Source organism: Peromyscus californicus, unplaced genomic scaffold (assembly GCF_007827085.1).
Source record: "Peromyscus californicus insignis strain IS unplaced genomic scaffold, ASM782708v3 Scaffold_11__1_contigs__length_118956290, whole genome shotgun sequence".
Taxonomy (NCBI): Eukaryota; Metazoa; Chordata; class Mammalia; order Rodentia; family Cricetidae; genus Peromyscus; species Peromyscus californicus.
In genome coordinates this window covers 99458989-99477085 of record NW_026294402.1, presented here as the reverse complement: position 1 = coordinate 99477085, position 18097 = coordinate 99458989, and the positions used below count along the sequence as shown (strand labels likewise).

General features: G+C 44.3%; 1 protein-coding gene and 1 non-coding gene across 6 annotated transcripts in view; both read right to left on the bottom strand.

Moving 5' to 3' along the window:
* Positions 1-18097, bottom strand: part of Cpne4 (copine 4) — a 482269-nt gene that overhangs the window by 151412 nt on the left and 312760 nt on the right. For all 5 annotated transcript variants that reach the window (XM_052718909.1, XM_052718911.1, XM_052718913.1 and 2 more), the window contains one exon: positions 11730-11909. In XM_052718909.1, coding sequence (XP_052574869.1) covers positions 11730-11909 — 180 coding nt within the window. The remainder of the gene's footprint in view (positions 1-11729; positions 11910-18097) is intronic.
* On the bottom strand, positions 880-952 carry Trnak-cuu (transfer RNA lysine (anticodon CUU)). Its single transcript has one exon. It is a non-coding gene; the product is annotated as a tRNA-Lys (tRNA).

The following is an 18097-nucleotide window of genomic DNA, read 5'->3' as shown; positions in this document are numbered from 1 at the left end:
AGCCCGCCGATCCAGATCTCAGGTCCCCAGGCGCCTCCTTTCGCCCCGCCTTGTAGGCGTGACAGTTGCTGAAGTCTCAATGGGGGTTGGAACTTCCAGATCAAAGCTGGAATGGCTACCCACTACATCTCCCCCTTTTTGTCTAAATAAGAAAGTTCTAACCTAATACAAGACTATATAGAAAGGAATGGTTATCAAATATAGTCCAGGAATAATGAGGGATAATGACCTAGATAAGATGGAACTACAACCAATGCAAACAATATCAAGCAAGAAACACATACTATAATCCAGAGAAGTATAGAGCATAGGTAAATGGCATGTTACAAAGATCATTCCAAAAGGTGTCCTATCCTAAAGAACCTGAATCTAATACTTAATATGTTCTATCTAGTAGGTTGTAACTATAACTGCTAGTCTTCAATCCCATCAAAGACCTGAGAAGGAATATAATGGTACCTGAGAAATGGTAGATGGATGCAAGCAACTTTCGGGAATCTTGCGAGAGTAGACGGAGACAGCTGGCAGCCTGGACAGTCACCTAATGTTTCTCAGCATTGTTGTGATGTAGTGGGTAGCCATTCCAGCTTTGATCTGGAAGTTCCAACCCCCATTGAGACTTCAGCAACTGTCACGCCTACAAGGCGGGGCGAAAGGAGGCGCCTGGGGACCTGAGATCTGGATCGGCGGGCTCGCTCTCTGTGGCGGGACCCTGGACTGGAGAGGTGTACCAAGCAGAGCTCCAGAGAACACCGTTGGACTGCGATACACCTTCCCCAGACTCCGCGACCTACCTATCCCTTAATTTGTAAGTTACGCCATTAAATAAATCTCCTTTTAACTACGTGGAGTGGCCTCAATAATTTCACCAATATCTGGCGCCCAACGTGGGGCACGAACCCACGACCCTGAGATTAAGAGTCTCATGCTCTACCGACTGAGCTAGCCGGGCTTTTTTTTTTTTTTTTTTTTTTTTTTTTTTTTTTTTTTAGTTAAAAGGAGATTTATTTAATGGCGTAACTTACAAATTAAGGGATAGGTAGGTCGCGGAGTCTGGGGAAGGTGTATCGCAGTCCAGCGATGTTCTCTGGAGCTCTGCTTGGTACACCTCTCCAGTCCAGGGTCCCGCCACAGAGAGCGAGCCCGCCGATCCAGATCTCAGGTCCCCAGGCGCCTCCTTTCGCCCCGCCTTGTAGGCGTGACAGTTGCTGAAGTCTCAATGGGGGTTGGAACTTCCAGATCAAAGCTGGAATGGCTACCCACTACAGGCTTGCCTCGCAAGCCCGAGGACCTTAGTTTGTTCCTAGAACCCACATTTTAAAAAGGCAGTGATGGGCTGGGGAGATGGCTCAGTGGTTAAAGAGCTCACCATGCAAGCATCTGGAGCAGAGTTTAGGCCATAAGAAACCCAGTTAAACATGGGGTGGGCATGACACCCTACCCTGTAATTACAGTTTCAGAAGGCAGAGACAGGGGATCCCATGAGCAAGCTGGCTAGGGGGACTAGCCAAGTGGGTGAGCTCCAAGTTTGACTGAGTGAATAAGGTGGAAGAGCCAGTAAGAATGCTTCTAACATCACTGCCTTGGCCTCCATATGCAGGTGCGTGAAGGTGCCCAGACCCCTCTACACACACACACATACACACACACACACACACACACACACACACACACACACACACACGCACGCACGCACGCACGTGCACACACACACACACACACACACACACACGCACCCCTGCACATGCAAAAACACATGACACACGTGACAAATAAAAGAAGGGGGAGGGGAGGGAAGAAGGAAAAGCCAGTGTGTACTTGTAATCCAAACACCAGGAAAAGGAGACAGGGTCTCACTCGCTGGCCAGCCGACCTGGCCTACCCGATGAGTTCCAGGGCAATAGGAGATGTTAGCTCATAAAGCAAGGTAGACAGCGCCCTAGGAATGATACCCAAGATTATCCTCCAGCCTTTACATTCACATATTTACACATGCACTGCTCCCCAAACACACACACACACACACACACACACACACACACACACACACACACACACACACACACATTCTCTTTCTCTCCCTCAAGACATTACCCATGAACCATGCTGTAGAACTATAAACATTATGTTCTGGCTCCTTGGTCCTTAATTTCTTATATCACTACTTTCTTTCCTCACTAAAGATAGTGATAGAGTCTGGCCCGTTAGCAGGTGCAGGGTTCTCAGAGCGTAGTCTCTGGTCCATCACAATGGGCATCACTGGGGAACATGGAAATTCTCATTATGAGGTCTACCACTAGACCCTCTGAATCAGATGCTCTGGGATAGTCCCAGCAGGCTGCATTTTCATAAGGTTCTGGATCATTGGCTAGAGAAATGGTCTGGTGGTTAAGAGAACTGGCTATTCCTATAGAGGAGTAGAGTTCGATCTCTAGCACTCACATGGTGCCTCACAACCATCTGTAACTCCAGTTCCAAGGGATCCGATGCCCTCTTCACAGGCACCAGGCATGCATGTGGTGCACAGACATACATAGAAGATGATTTGCCATTCATCTCTTATGAACAGAACCAAAATACCCTGTGACTCTGAGTCTAGTACCCCTTCAATGGCTCACAGATTGAGTTCTCAGTTATTTTGGAGAAGAAAACACGTTGAGAAGCAGCCACATGGCAATAAAGAAGAGGGATTTATATGGCTGTAAATGTTACTGAAGCATAGAGAAGAGAAAACACATGCAAGAACTTAGGCAATGAGTGGTCAACATGGCTAGGCAAGGAAGGAGCTCTGGCCAGGTGGGGATGCCCTGGATGCCGACTTTGTAAGATTCTGGTTTGAGGGGACTGGCAGCCACACCAACAGTTTTCAAGAAGCCATGTTGCAGTCTTTCCATTTTAAGACTTACTTTGTTTTTAATTATGTGTATATGTACATCTGTGCCCCTGGGTACAGCCACCTGTGGCTGGCAGAACAGGATGTTGGAGAGGTTGTGAGCTGTCCAACATGGGCACTGGGAAATGAACTCAGGTACTCTACAAGAGCAGCAAGGGTACTTACTTGCTGAGTCTTCTCTCCAGCCCCTATATTTTAATCCTAAAGCAAATGTCCTTCTTGAGGGAAGATAACTAATGTCGTGCTTTTGCAAAAGTGTTTACAGATCATCTCTATTCCTTCTGTATAAATCATAAAACAAATTTAACTGAAAGAAATGCTCCACCAAACACTACCCAGGTCAACTCCAACTTGGCTTTGCACTAATACTACTTTCTAATTTATACTAGTTAGTGTTGAACTAGAATAAATGGAAAGGACCATAAAAAGCCATGTGATGCTGGACAATGCACCTGTGTTACTTGGTCCTATTTTTCTTAACTGTTTAATGACAATAGCAGTAGTGGGTAGTGTCTCTCTCTGCTGGGTGCTGGGTGCTGGGATATTACATTGACATGCAATACGGCAGCTCCCTAGCCTAGCAGCTGGGGAAGTCATGTTTGTTACTTATGATCACTGTCTTTGGTGAGTGAAGAAAGATGGACGTCTAAGGACGAGTGAACAAGTTAATAAGCAATGAAAGAGGAAAAGAATGCCAGAGGAAGGGGCATCTTGCTCTTCCATGTGGGGAGGGATGCTATCTTTCCTGGTGAGTCCTCTGTAGGGTGTAGTAGAAGATGGGCTTAGCTGTGTGTCTAGTTTGGGACAGGATGATCTCCAAGCTCCCCCAGAAGGAAAGCAGAACTCTCTGGTCACTCTGTGTCCTCACAACTCGCCCCCCTCTTCCATCTGCTGAGAATGTACAGTTCTGCCTGGAGTCCTCTCTGAGGACACGAACCTTCCTTGGCTTTCCTTGGCATTTTTGCTCAATGCGGAGTCTCTTGCTGTGCTTGGCCCCAACTGTACAGTCAATGCCAGTTTCTAGCCTGCTGAGGGCTGCAGCTTTTTTCCAAAACCAAAAGTCAAGCTGTTCGTGGCAGAGTAGGCAAGTGGCAAATGCAGTAACCACCTCAAGCATCTGTGAAAGCCTGGGGGACAGGCTCCACATGTGTGACTTCCTGTGTGGTTTGGTGAATTCACTCCATCTCTGTTGGTGGACCTTAGTTGTAGCAAGGTAAGTGTTGAAATACCTGCCCAGACTATTTCAACTTTCTTTTTTAAAACCATTTTTTTTTTTTTTTTAGGGCATGCATTCACATGAGCCAATGTGTGCCTTGAATCTTTGGACTGAATGAGATCACAAATGAGGCAAAATTATACATTTAATATATGACCAGGACATGGAAACTTATCCTTTATAACTCTCCCTTCCTGCTGACAATGCTGCTCCTTCTCATCCTTCCCTAGATCCTCACTACATGAACAATACCCCAAGTGCTTCCATTATACCAGGAACTCTGCCTAGCATTTATAAACATTGTCTCACTAATGTGTAGGTAATCGTGTGTGAGCATGTATGTCCATAGGTGGATGTTTGTGTGTGCATCTGCATGTATAGGTGCTCACATTCCTGTTCATGTGTACATGAGTGTGTGTGTGTGTATGTGTGTGCACCAGTGTGTGCGCACATATGTGCACATGCACAAGGATATGGAGACCAGAAGACAACCTTCTATGCCATTTTCTTAGGCAGCTGTCCCCTTTGTTTTTGAGAAAGTATTTCTCATTGGCCTGAAACTCACAAGTTAGGCTAGGTTGGCAGGCTAGTGAGTGTCCATTTTCCAGTGCTGGAATTACAAGTTCATGGCCCCACACTCAGATTCTTTTCCTCCACTGGTTCTGAGTACCAAACCCTCAAACATGGCTCATCACGCTTGCATAAACTGAGCTATCTCCCCAGCCCGATTCTCATAGTATCCCCAAGTGCTGTTACCATGGCTTTCTCTATTGGTAAATGAAGAACAGAGGCGTCGACAGTGTGGAGAATTTGTCTTTGGACAAACCAACTGAGAGCACTGAGCTAGAATCTCTCTGGGACCATTAAGAAGCCATTGAGCAGTCCAGTACTGAAGCCTTAAGAAGCCACACTTGGGACACGGGCTGTGCCATCCCCGGGGTTGACCTCCAGCCATTCTGTGCCTGTCTTAGCTACAGAAGACAAAAGCCTCCTTCTACCACCACAGGTGTCAAGGAGGAACGCGGTGGTGGTTTTTCTTTTTGCTTGCTCATACTTGAGAGAGCAACAATTTTGAAAAATATCCCCTTCCCCCAAAAAACCAAAAAAAACAAACAAAAAAACCCAAACCAAAACAACAACAATGAAAGTTTCCTGTTGCTAGAGTTTTCCTGCCTGGCCCACAGTCAGGACAAACCTCTATCACCTGCCAGTCCCAAGCTGCTCAAACCCGATCAAGTAAACACAGACACTTATATTGGTTTCAAACTGTATGGCCGTGGCAGGCTTCTTGCTAACTGTTCTTACAGCTTAAATTAACCCATTTCTATTAATCTATACCTTGCCACATGGCTTGTGGCTTACCAGTACTTTACATCTTCCTTGTCCTGATGGCGGCTGGCAGTGTCTCCCCCATCCAGCTTCCTGTTCTCTCCATTCTCCTCTCTCTTAGTCCCGCCTATACTTCCTGCCTGGCCACTGCCAATCAGTGATTTATTCATTGACCAATCAGCAACACATTTGACATACAGACCATCCCACAGCAGTTTCCCTTCATGTTAGTGTTTCAATGTCTAAGCTGTGAAGGGTAAAGCTATTCCGCTGCGCTCCACGGCTCTCGGGGCAAATGCACCTGTCTGGATTGTTACTCCACATGCAGAGGACACTCAACAAAGAAAGGCTTTTGTTGTGAATTTTAAGACATCAAGTTCACACTATTATTTGAAAGATGTAACAGGAATCTTAAAAGGTTTTATTAAAAAAAGCAGAGCCAGATATTGGGGTAAAAGCTGAAAGATCAGAGAAGCGAAGATTTGTGTTACACAATGAAGAAAAATGGTCTTAAGGTTCTTTGAGCTTTGAAGAATCTATTGATTCATTCTAATATGACATGTTCAATGGACTTCTTCCACAAATGCATCATTCGGCTTGCTAACCACTTCCTTCCCCTAACGCTACCTCATGTATTCCAGACTCAGTGGGCAGCGGCCACTAGCAATACCTGTGTTTTTGGCACAAACACCCTGAGCTTAATTCCAGGTAGGTCTCATGCTGAACTCCCCACCCCTTCCTTGAATGATTATCATCAGGGACTGTCAAAGCACTCCTCTAGTCATCTGGCAGACTTAGTCTCCCAGGCTTGCGGACTGCAGACTCTCCCCTGGGTCTCCTCCTCTAGGTCTCCTTCACAGTGGTCCTCCTTCACTGTGGTCCTCCTTCACTGTGGTCCTCCTTCACTGTGGTCCTCCTTCACAGTGGTCCTCCTTCACTGTGGTCCTCCTTCACTGTGGTCCTCCTTCACTGTGGTCCTCCTTCACTGTGGTCCTCCTTCACTGTGGTCCTCCTTCACTGTGGTCTTCCTTGCTCCTTTGCTACTGCACTGATCTCCTAAGTGCTTTTCTTGCCTCCACATCTCTCTGCTCCCGAGCATCCTTTGTGAGCATGCCAAAGTGCTCTTTGTAATACATGCATTCAACCTTGTCCTTCCCCTCATTACCAAGGCCTTGGTGCATTGAGTTGAAGCTCTTTCAGTTTTAGGAAAAACAAAACAAACAAACAAAACAAAGCTGCCTGGCCTGGCTCTTCCCCTCATGTCAGCATCTTTATCCCCTTCCCATCCTCATTTGACCATCCAGCTATGTCCAGTCTCTTCAGAACTCACTGCCATCATCCTGACACCCGGTGCCACTGTGTCTTTGTTTGGAAAGTCTTGTTTTTCTTTTTCTGCACGAGTGAACTTCAAGTTCAAGTTCAGAGTCATCTTTCCTATGAGTTCTCTTTGATGCCCTTTGGGCAGATAAATCTTTGTCCTACAGCTCCTGGGACACATTTCCATTGTAGCATTTAACCATGTGCACTTTGTTTATCTACAGGTGGATGTCACCCAGCTAATTATAGCTTTTCTGTGGCAAAGTTCCTGCCTTCTTCACCTTTGTATCTCTAGCACCAAGCATAGTATTTGGCATATCCAGGGAACCTGGGTATATTGCCTCCCCCCAAACCAATCACTGTAGCTATAAACAATGGGATGCTTTGATTGACTGAAACCAAGCAGTGCTGAATGCAAATGTGTGGGGAAAGCCAATCCTACCAATCACATGGCCAATAGGATGAGGTCAGAGGCCAATCCTACCAATCACAGGGCCAATAGGATGAGGTGCTTATGAAGGACAGAGGCCAGCATGTCATCTGGAGTTGGGTTCAGGGGCAGCAGGTCAAGTCTGTGCCTCCATGGCTAACTTTAGCTTCTGGCCCCCTGTGGGGTTGGTTATACATACCCCTAGCCTTGCTGCAAGATCACTACAGTGTTCCAGGAACCTCAGGCAAAGTGAAATGGTCTTTATTTGTATCTCTATTCTAGGAGCTTTCAAATAACACTCTCAGGATTTACTAGTTAGTGCTGGCCACAGGCATAGTCCTAAGCCAAACTCTGGCAAGTGGAGGGGTGAGATCTATGGCTGAGCTTAGGCAGGATTCCCTTCTGAGTTAAGGATGGAGCTATTTCTACATGGCCAGATGGCAAAAGTAATGATCCAAAAATGATCCAGGTATGACTGCTAAGAGAAGTGGGTAAGTGGGTATTGAACAGACAAGTTAAAACAAGAAACAAAGAACAGGCATACCTGCATCCTGTTTCAATCACCAGGCCCATGAAATGAGCACACATACTGACTTCTGACCACCGACAATGAACTTCTTTGCTTGACGCTTCTGCCAGTCCTTAAAGCCGCCTTTGCTACCCAGGCAGCCAGCTAGGAATGCTGGGAGCCCGATGTTCCCAGCCTAGGAACAGACCTTCCATTATGCACTATGGCAGCTGGCTTGACCACACACCCTTGAGGGCTGCTTTTCTTTCATTAGATCACATTTTTAGACCATTATGGTGGCTCAACTCTTTTCATTTCTTAATTCAGAGCTGGTGTTTTGGCAATATCAAGGGTGCTCTCTACCATATGGCCAACTCCTCCTCCAGTCCAGAGGCCTGTGCATTGTTTTCCCATCTGTGGGGAACATACTTCTACCTCACCATTTCAGTGTGAATGCCACTTTCCTTAGGAAGCTTTCACCCCTCCCCCTCCCCCTGCTCATCTGACCCCTTCATCACATACACCTAATGCTTCCCAGCGCCCAGTTATTATTATTATTAATATAATATTATAGTTATACTCTATAATTTCTCATAATGGTTATAATTTTACTGATTAACCCTTTGCCTCCCACCTTTAGACTCGACTGGCTTGCAGGCAGGGATGCTGTGTTTGCTTGACTTTATGTCATTGGCATCTAGTACAATGGCTGCCTTGAAACAGGGCCACAGTCACTGGCCTTTGGAAAGATGAACCTTATGAGGAACTAAAATGTAAGTTCAGGGTCATTTTCACAGGTGAAATTATCAAAAGTTTACATGAAAAAAGACATAAAAATATGACTTCAACATAGATCTATAATTATTCCCTGGGATAAACACAACTTTTACCCATATAAAGAAGCTTGGTGTCTGAAGGAGAATCTTGACACGGTTCATTAGCATCCATAAAAGATATAATTTTTTATCATCATTGTTTTTTTCAGATTTATTCACATCATTTCCACTCCTCCTCCAACTCTTCTAGTGTCTCCTTACTGACTCTCAAATTCATGAATTGTTCAGTTATTATTATAACACACACATGCACATGCATGTACAGGCACATGTGTGTACATAAATCCAATCTGCTGAATCCATCTAAAATTGCCCATACATGTAATGTTAAAGGCTGGCTACTTTTAAAAACATGTAAACAGGCCGGGCGGTGGTGGCGCATGCCTTTAATCCCAGCACTCGGGAGGCAGAGCCAGGCGGATCTCTGTGAGTTCGAGCCCTGTGTGGTCTACAAAGCGAGTTCCAGAAAAGGTGCAAAGCTACACAGAGAAACCCTGAAGAAAAACACGTAAACAGGACTACACACTGTAGCAGACTTTCTTGGACTGCCAGTCTTCAAATCATGACATGGAGACTTATTACTAGTTATGAATGCTCAGTCTTAGTTTAGGCTTGTCCTACTAGCTCTTATAACTTATTTTAACCTGTTTCTCTTCATCTATGCTTTGCCTCAGGGCTTTTTACCTTTCTTTCACTCTCTATGTCGTACTTTCCTGCTTCCTCTCTCTTTGGCTGGCTGGCCCATGGAGTCTCTCCCTCAAGCCTAGATTCCTCCTCCTACTTATTCCTTATTCTCTTTGCCACCCCCACGCAGCCCTGCCTATCTCTCTACTGCCTAGCTATTGGTTGTTCAGCTTTTTATTAGACCAATCAGGTGCCTTAGGCAGGCAAGGTAAAACAAATGCAACACATCTTTACATAGTTAAACAAATATTCTATTCCACAACACCACACTAAAGCCATAAGCCATTCATTTAATTTGTACCTAAAGGTACTATCCCCAGCAATACCCTATAATTATCCACCATCAACTCTCTTGAGAAGTCAAGAGAGTAAGTCTATCAACGGAGGAGGAGATTCTGTGTTCTCAGTTTCTCTCTCTGCCTCCCTTGGGTGAATTTCTGCATCCAGCCTTCAGTTTTCTGTAAGGGAATAAGGTGTGTTCCTGTGAAGGTGAGTACTCTATCCCCTGGGAAAGGCTGACAGGGATGTTCTGTGTTGCCTTCTCCTCCCCTGTGAGAAATTTCTTCTGGTAAATGGCACACAGGAGGGCAAGCATACAGACACACATGAACACACAAGCTTGCCTTCTAGGCAGACCTCTTCTCACAGATCCCTTCTCCTGAGGCAGGGAGTGAACGCAGGTTTTCTGGGGCATTAGGCTACTGTAATTGGGATTCCCTCTTTGTGAAAAATGGCAACTCTACAAATTACAGTTTACTACACAGCCTTGGCAGCAGGCCCCCGCTGCAAAGGACTCTGAAGTGTAATCTTTACTAGTTCACAGAATCTGTGAACTGGTTCAGGGACACCAGGCTCCTCCTACTCCACACTCCTGGCACAGTCATGTGACCTTCATGACTTGTTTACACAGCTTTCTTACTGGGAGAATCTCCCCCTCCTTTGCTAACCCTGAACCATGGGTTTTTTGTTTGTTTTTTTGTTTTGTTTTGTTTTTGTTTTTTCCCCAGAGAGTTTGGCCCCACAGCATCCTCTGTGACTCTTTCTTGCGCAAAGGTCTCCTTTTCATTGTGAAGGCCCACAACACTGGAGAAGGGGCCCAAAAGATGACATAAATGGATACACTTGAGTACGTGGATCACACTTTCTCTCTACGTTGTTCATTTTATTTTTTTTTGGGGGGGGGGGCCTCAGACAGGTTTTGCACCTTGATTCCACTCATCACTAAAGGAAACCCCTAAACTAGGACTATAAAACAGACTCCAGGCTTCGAGAAACCTGCCACCATGAAATTCTAGAAAGCAGCCAACCCCCGTCATATGCACTGGGGCCCTGAGGTCACAAAATCAGATAACCTGACTTACATCTCCAGAAAAACTAGGAGAAGCCAGGCCCTCCCTGTCCCTTTCTCACCGCTAAAAACAAACAAACAAACAGACAAAACAAAACAAACAAAAAACTTGATTCTCAGACCCTGCACAGCTGGCCCATTCTCCTGTACCCTCCAGCAGCTAGCCCCAGGGTTTTAGGACATTAATATCTTAGACCAATAATAATCAACACTTGGCATTTTGAGGTTGAACTGAGTGTATTTCATTTTCCTCTACTGATTCATTTCTTACAAACATTCTGCTATACTCTAGGTACAGCAGAAAGAGGAAGATACATAGGAATACCCATGGAAGCAAGATGATGAGCTTGGGGTCAGCCCTGGTTCTGCCATTTACAGGGGTGAGCCTTTAGCACAGTGGGTGCCAACCTTTCTAATGCTGCAACCCTTTAATATAGTTTCTCATGTTGTGGTGACCCCCAACCATAAAATTATTTCATTGCTACTTTATAACTGTAATTTTGCTACTGTTATGAATTGTAATGTAAATATATGATATGCAGGATATCTCATATGCACCTACAAAGGGGTTGTGACCCACAGGTTGAGAACCACTGCCAGGTCACTTAACCAATCTGAGTCTGATTTTTGTTTGATCAAAGGGACAGAATGATGATATTTATTTCACATTCCAACTAGGATTAAATTAAAGTATCTAATCACCAAGCATTTAGTCCCTTTCTTGGGTCATTTTATTTTATTTTATTTTTTGTCTCCAGAGACTTGGAATACATTTGAATGAGGAGCACTCTCTACGTGTGAGTCTTACAGTTCAGCTGGGAGATGGGAAATCTGTAAAGGGACAGGTTACTACAGCTCTAACAGATACAAGAACAGAGGATGGAGCCCACTCTGGAACAAGTACCCAACATACAGTTGTTACATAAATGACCAACATGATGAGGACATTCGGAAAGGAAGATGGTGAACTCTATAAAATAAGTGACTTCACATATTTGTGTGATCGTTCTCTTGTAACTATAATCAATACGATTATATTAAAAAATGCAATGGTTTAAAAAAAGAAAACTAAAGGGAGGGGAGAGCAAAGACCAGATGAGAGGAGGAAGGCTCAGTGGGAAAGCCTGCCAGGTGTGGGGGGAAGGTGCAAGGGGCAGCTCCTGCCTACCTGGCCAAGTGTGCACTCCATGCCACCCAGGAAGTCAGCCTCCTTCAGCCCATTGTGGTTGCTGCTGATGTCATGGACTTCAAACCGGAGGCGCTGAACCTCTTCAAAGTAAAAGTCCACCGTAAACAGTTTGGAGTACACTGGGTTTATGCAGGTACGGATCACCTCCGTCCTGTCCACCTGAAAGAAAAAAAAATCCACAGGGATTAGGACTTTCATTATTAACCTTCAAGGGAATTAATCTTGTGGTGCATCCCCTTGTTCCGAACTCTAAATACCATCCTGAGAGTCACTAGGGCTGGCAAATTAAAACTACAAGCTACTCCAGGGAAAGAACTAAGCATTGGTCCAGACAATTTTACTAGATGTAACAAACAGTCTAAGATTCTGTATCTGGAGAGTTCAATGATGGTATAGAGACTGGGTGATAGAACAAGATGAGATCATCAGTAGTGAAGGAACGTCTGAGAGAACATCTGGGCTCAGTAGGAAAGACATCTGTGATCAATTAGTGATGTCTGCTGAGTACAGTGATGGAAAATGATAGGTTAGCTGTCTCATTTTAGCCAAGTCTATTCTAATAAAAGTTTCCAACTCAAGATTCCCAGGAGCACAAAGAGAAAGATCATGAGAATGAAGATCAAGCTGTCTTTGTTTTCAAGTGTGCTCTTCGTTAGGTAGGCATTTACCCATTCACTACATGCATAATGCCAATTAGAAGAGTAGAGGATGAGAGGAGTTTATGTGTTCCAACACGCCACGAGCGGTCCTTCTTTCTGCCGCCTGCTTGTCCCCTTCTTCCAGATCCAAATCTACAACATGTTGTCCTGCTAGGTGAAAAGACTGAACTCTATACATTGAATTTTTGGGGCTCTCTTCTAGGAGGGGTCTACCAGAGGGAGGAGGGCTGGGCAGGCAATGAGGGAGAGGGAGCACAGAGAGATTCCAGCCTGCCCCTATACATTACAGATGTTGTCATAGACTCTTCCCCTCCATCTAGAGAGCTTATGCTGGCACTTGGTGACATGAGCCCTCATCCTACCCTGCCCCCCCATCTCAGGCTTTGTTACTGTTTCGTTTTGAAGATTTTAAAAATTATTATTTTAATACATGTATAAGTGTGTCTTTGTGTGCATGTGTATATGCACATGAGGGCAGGTGCTTGCAGGCTCTAGAAGGCAGGTGTTGCATCCTCTGGAGCTGGAGTAGTTATGAATCGTCTGATGTAGGTGCTGGGAACTAAACTCAGGTCTTCCATGAGTCATCTCTTCAGGTCTTAATTTTCATTTTTGAGACAAGGTCTTTCTGTGTAAGTCAGCCTGGCCAGGAATTAACTATGCATCCAGACAGGCCTGGAATTTATGGCAATTCTCCTGTCTCAGTTTCTCCCTGAGTGCTGGGATTACATGCATGCAGGGTCATATCTAGTCTTTCATTCCCATCTCTCATCCAGTCAGATCAAAGGTGGTAATGACATTCTGCTGTGACTCCCCTCCTATCTTATCTTCCCGTGTCAGCTCTTTGCTCTTGTCCTAAGAGAGTTTGATTCTCTAGAGGCTCAGCTTCCTGAGCTGGGCTCTCTCTGGTTCTGTTGTCTGTTTCCTGTCCAGATCTGGGCCACGACGTTTCTTTCCCTTTGCATTTGTCACAAGGGCAAGCACAGAAAGCCATTTATGTTTTTGGAAACCTGAAAAAAATATCTGTCAGCATCTTCCAATGGGAGAAACCTTTTCTTCATACTCCACAAGTCGACAGGAGCCTGCTTGTTCCTACAGCTTGTTGGCACTCAAGTAGAGACACGGTCTGTTGACTGCCTCTCAAGTGCTGGTTCTTAGCACAAATTATACCCCCACTTCCCTTCCTTTCACACAGGTAAGGGAGAATAATATCCTTCCAGAGGGAAAGAGTTCTCCACCGTGTCACCACGCCCACGGTGCTCCACAGAGAGAGTCTAATCCTTGCTCCATCTGCCCCTCACCACACCTGGTGCAGTGCCTTGACCCTGGCCCTAGCCATCTGCCTTCTCGTGTTGGACCCCGTGTGGAGGAACTTATAGATGAGGGGCACACCTGTCATGCATAGGTGGGTAAACAATCCAGGGTTCAAGGAAAATGAAGACCTAGACCTTGTCATGTTGCTGTGCATCAGAAAGCCATCTCAGGGAAACCATGCTTAGGATTCTACAAGTTGTTGCTCAGATTGGTGGTTATTTGATTGTTTTGGTACCCCATGAAGATTCAGCCCCTATTTTAGCTGAATTTTACTCTCATACATATATACATACATATGTATATACATATATATATGTATACACATATACACACATGCACACATATATACACATATATAAATTCATTTTTGGTGGCAGAGCTGTTTTTAGCACTGACTGTGCCAGTACAAGAATTTACTGGCATAATTCTTGACCTAGTTTTTTCTTGTTTTGAGTAATGGTGGAAATCACAGGTTACAAGCTTGTGTACCACCGGTGAAAGGTGACATGGAGATAGTTCTTTTCCTCCACTCAATGCGTTTTCCCCTTCCTGTCCAATGTATAAAGGTTTATTTCTATTCTCCATTTGGAAAAATATATTGGAACAGCTGGTAACCTTCCAGCAATTCTACATGGCCAAGGACTGCCACACTAAGAAAGGGCATCTACTCCACAGGCCCCATATATCCTTCCAGGTCCTTCTCCTTCATGGATTGGCTCCAACTGGCCCTGAGAGACCTGTTTTATTTTAACATCTGATCCAAATGCATAAAATAATGAATCACAAAATGAATGGCTTAAGTATCTTTTGATAGAGAAATGGGTTACAGGTAGAGTTGACATCTCTAAGACAGAGAAAAAAATATTCTCTCCTTGTGATTGAACACAGTGTCTTGGACAGGCTCAAATGATGAGAGACAGGAGATGGAGACTCTGGTCTTTGTTACTCTTGTTAGACACTTCAGTTGACACAAATGGGTCACTCTTTAATTTTCAAGTGTAATTTACATATCAAAATATGGTTCATGTTGGCATTAAACTGCACATCTCAGACAGGCTAGCCAAAGTAAGCCTTGTTCCCTGGAAATGAGACAATGGAAAGAAACGAAGTAATAATATTGACTTTATGAAGATTATGATCTTCAAGAATAATCTTCAGCCACTCAGAACCCTGAGAGCAGAAGTGCTCAGACACAGAGGGAAGGCAGTGAGGTGAGTACTTATGATGGTTTTAAGTTTTCTGCATCTCCAGTCATTATGAGAGACGTTATCATCCTTCTGGAGGCTGAAGACTGGGTTCCCCAGAGCAATAGCCTCGAGCAGCACATATTCCTCAATGAGAGATGTCAAGTTCAAGGCAAGTATCTCTAAAGATCTACTGCCATCTCCCTTGAGGGAACAGTCCTTAAAACCCCGACCCCTGACTCTGGTTAAATGAGTAGATCATAGGACCCTGCAATCCAGAGTCTTAGAAACTATTCCAGGCAGGGCTGTATATTTCCTGTGGGTTGGGATTGCAGGTGTGCCCACCACTCTGCATGTCCTAGGCAATTGTGCTGTGGGCTTGCCAGTCTTTGTGAAACAAGCTGCTCCCCCGTGAGGTGAGGTTGTTATTGTTGTTGGTAAAGTGTGGTTTAATCTTGGTTGTTCTCTATCATCCAGTTTTCAAAGTCATCAATGGCTTATCTAGCCCCTCTCTGCCACTGTCATCATGATTAATATATTCATGTTGTTCTAGAACTCTCAGGACATACTCATAACCATTTAAATAATTTATCACATTCATTTGTTTATGTGTGTGTGTGTCTACACATGAGAACACTTGTGTGGAGATCAGAGGACACCTTGTAGGAGCCAGTTCCCTCCTCCCATCACGTGGATCTGGAGAACTGAACTTAGTCACAGGTGCCTTTACCATTGAATCACCTCTCCAGCCCTCACTCACATCCATCTGTTAGCTTTGGTTTTCGCAGCAATCATGTGGGATGGCTTTATACTCTTTTCTACCTGAGACAATTACTGGTCATATGTGTAAGATGCTAGATGATAGCGTAGGCTTTTGTTTTTTTTTTTTGTTGTTGTTGTTGTTGTTTTTTCGAGACAGGGTTTCTCTGTGTAGCTTTGCGCCTTTCCTGGAACTCACTTGGTAATCCAGGCTGGCCTCGAACTCACAGAGATCCGCCTGGCTCTGCCTCCCGAGTGCTGGGATTAAAGGCGTGCGCCACCACCGCCCGGCTGTTAGCGTAGGCTTTTGAACTCAGCCTGCAGACTAACTTCATCACTTGGTCCTTATTTCGTGTTTATTCATATACATCATGGAAAGGCAAATGTAGCTTGACTATGGGGAGAGAACCCAGCCTCAAATGGCCACAGCTTACATGATGCTCTTTGAAAATATTTCATGTCAAATGTTTTTTTAATACAATGACTTTCCAATAACTAATATTTTCAGAGTATTTGCTATATCATGGACACTCATTTAAAACGCCACCAGTGTTTTTGAGACATAATGGGCACTAAGGAAAGTCAACACTTTTATAAAGTTTATTTTATGTGTGTGCTCAAGTATGTGTATGTGCACCATATGCATGCAGTGCTGAGGGAAGCCAGAAGAGGGTGCAAGATCCCCTATCTAGAATTGGTATTTGTTGTAGAATATTATTTTCAGATGTGTTACATTTGTTTATGCTGTGGAACATTTGTTTTAATGTTGCATTCTTTTGTGTTGCATTTGTTTAACTATGTGAAGCTGTGTTACTTTGCCTGTCTAAAACACCTGATTGGTCTAATAAAAGAGCTGAACCTCCAATAATGAAGCAGGAGAAAAGATAGGTGGGGCTGACAGGCAGAGAGAATAAATAAAAGGAGAAATCTGGGAGAAAAAGATCAAGGAGCGAGAAAAGAGGGGGCCAGCTACCAAGCTATACAGCCAGACACAGAATAAGAAGGAAAGAAAAGATATACAGAAATAGAGAAAGGTAATTTAAGCTAAGAAAAGCTGGCTAGAAATAAGCCACGCTAAGGCTGGGCATTCCTAAGAAAGAATAAGACTCTGTGTGTATTTATTTGGGATCTGGGTAGCGGGCCCCCCAAAGAGTAAAGCATAATAAAACAACCAGCAACAGGTATTACAGGTGGTTGGGAGTGCTGGGAACCAAACCCAGGTCCTCTACAAGAAAAACAAATACTCAACCTCTAAGCCAGCTATCCAGCCCCAGGAGCTCATTTTTAAGTGTGCAATTCAATTTTTATTTATGTTCATATTTCCAAAACTATGACCATGAGCAAGGCCATGAATGTATCTCCATCTCTCCAAGTGTTCTCATTTTAACCTCCTCTCAGCTCCCTACACCATCCCCAGGAAACTGGCATTTGCTTTCTGTCTGTAGAGATTGTTTGTAACCCCGTCTCATTAAACAAACTCTTTATAACATGCATATCAACATGCATGCCATGTATCTTTTTTTTTTCTTTCAGCCAGCATATTTATTTTGTGTTTCGTCCATTGTTGTCATATAGATCGTTCATCTGGGAGTTGGAGATAACTCAGTTGGAAAATTCTCACTGTGCAAGCATCAGGACCTGAATTTGCTACCTAGAATCTACATAAAGAGCTGGGTGTGGTGGCGTGGCGTGCATGTACAATCCCAGTGCTGTGGGGAAGGTGGAAATAGACAGCTCCTTGGACTTGCTGGCCAGCCTAGTCTAATAAACAACCTCCAGTTCAATCAGATATCCTGTCTCAAAAGCAAGGTGAATGGCATCTGGGGAACAAGGCACAGGGCTGATTTCTGGCCCTTACATGCATGTGATCCTCACACAAGTGTACCCACATGAACATACACTCCACACACAAAAAAAGGTTCATCTGAGTAGTAGTCCACTATTGGTTATTTGGAGTGTTTCCAGTTTTTGATCATCACACATAAACCTGCAAGTCCCTTTATGTGCAACCCTTTGCATGGACATACAGTTTTTGTTTGTTTGTTTGTTTCTTTGTAGATACATGCCCAGGAGTAGAAGAGGTGTGTTTAACTTTTCAAGCTTGAGTAGGTAGGCAGTGTTTTTATTATGGGTTTAATTTGCATTTTTCCTAAACCAATGATGCTTACAATCTTTTCACAAGTGATTTACCATCTGAGTACCCACCTTGGAAGTAGCCATTCAAATCTTTGGCAGGCAGTTGCCTGGCTATTCGTTCTCATGATAACAAAACTACATACTCACTAGGAGAAAGAGAGCCACAGCGTCCCTGTTGACACACAGCTTATGAGTAACAGAGGTGGATTGGAACCCAGGCAGTCAAGCTCTGGAGCTTGTGTGTTCAACCTTGTTTATGTTAACCACTGGTTTTGCACACCTGAAGCTGTTCCTCATA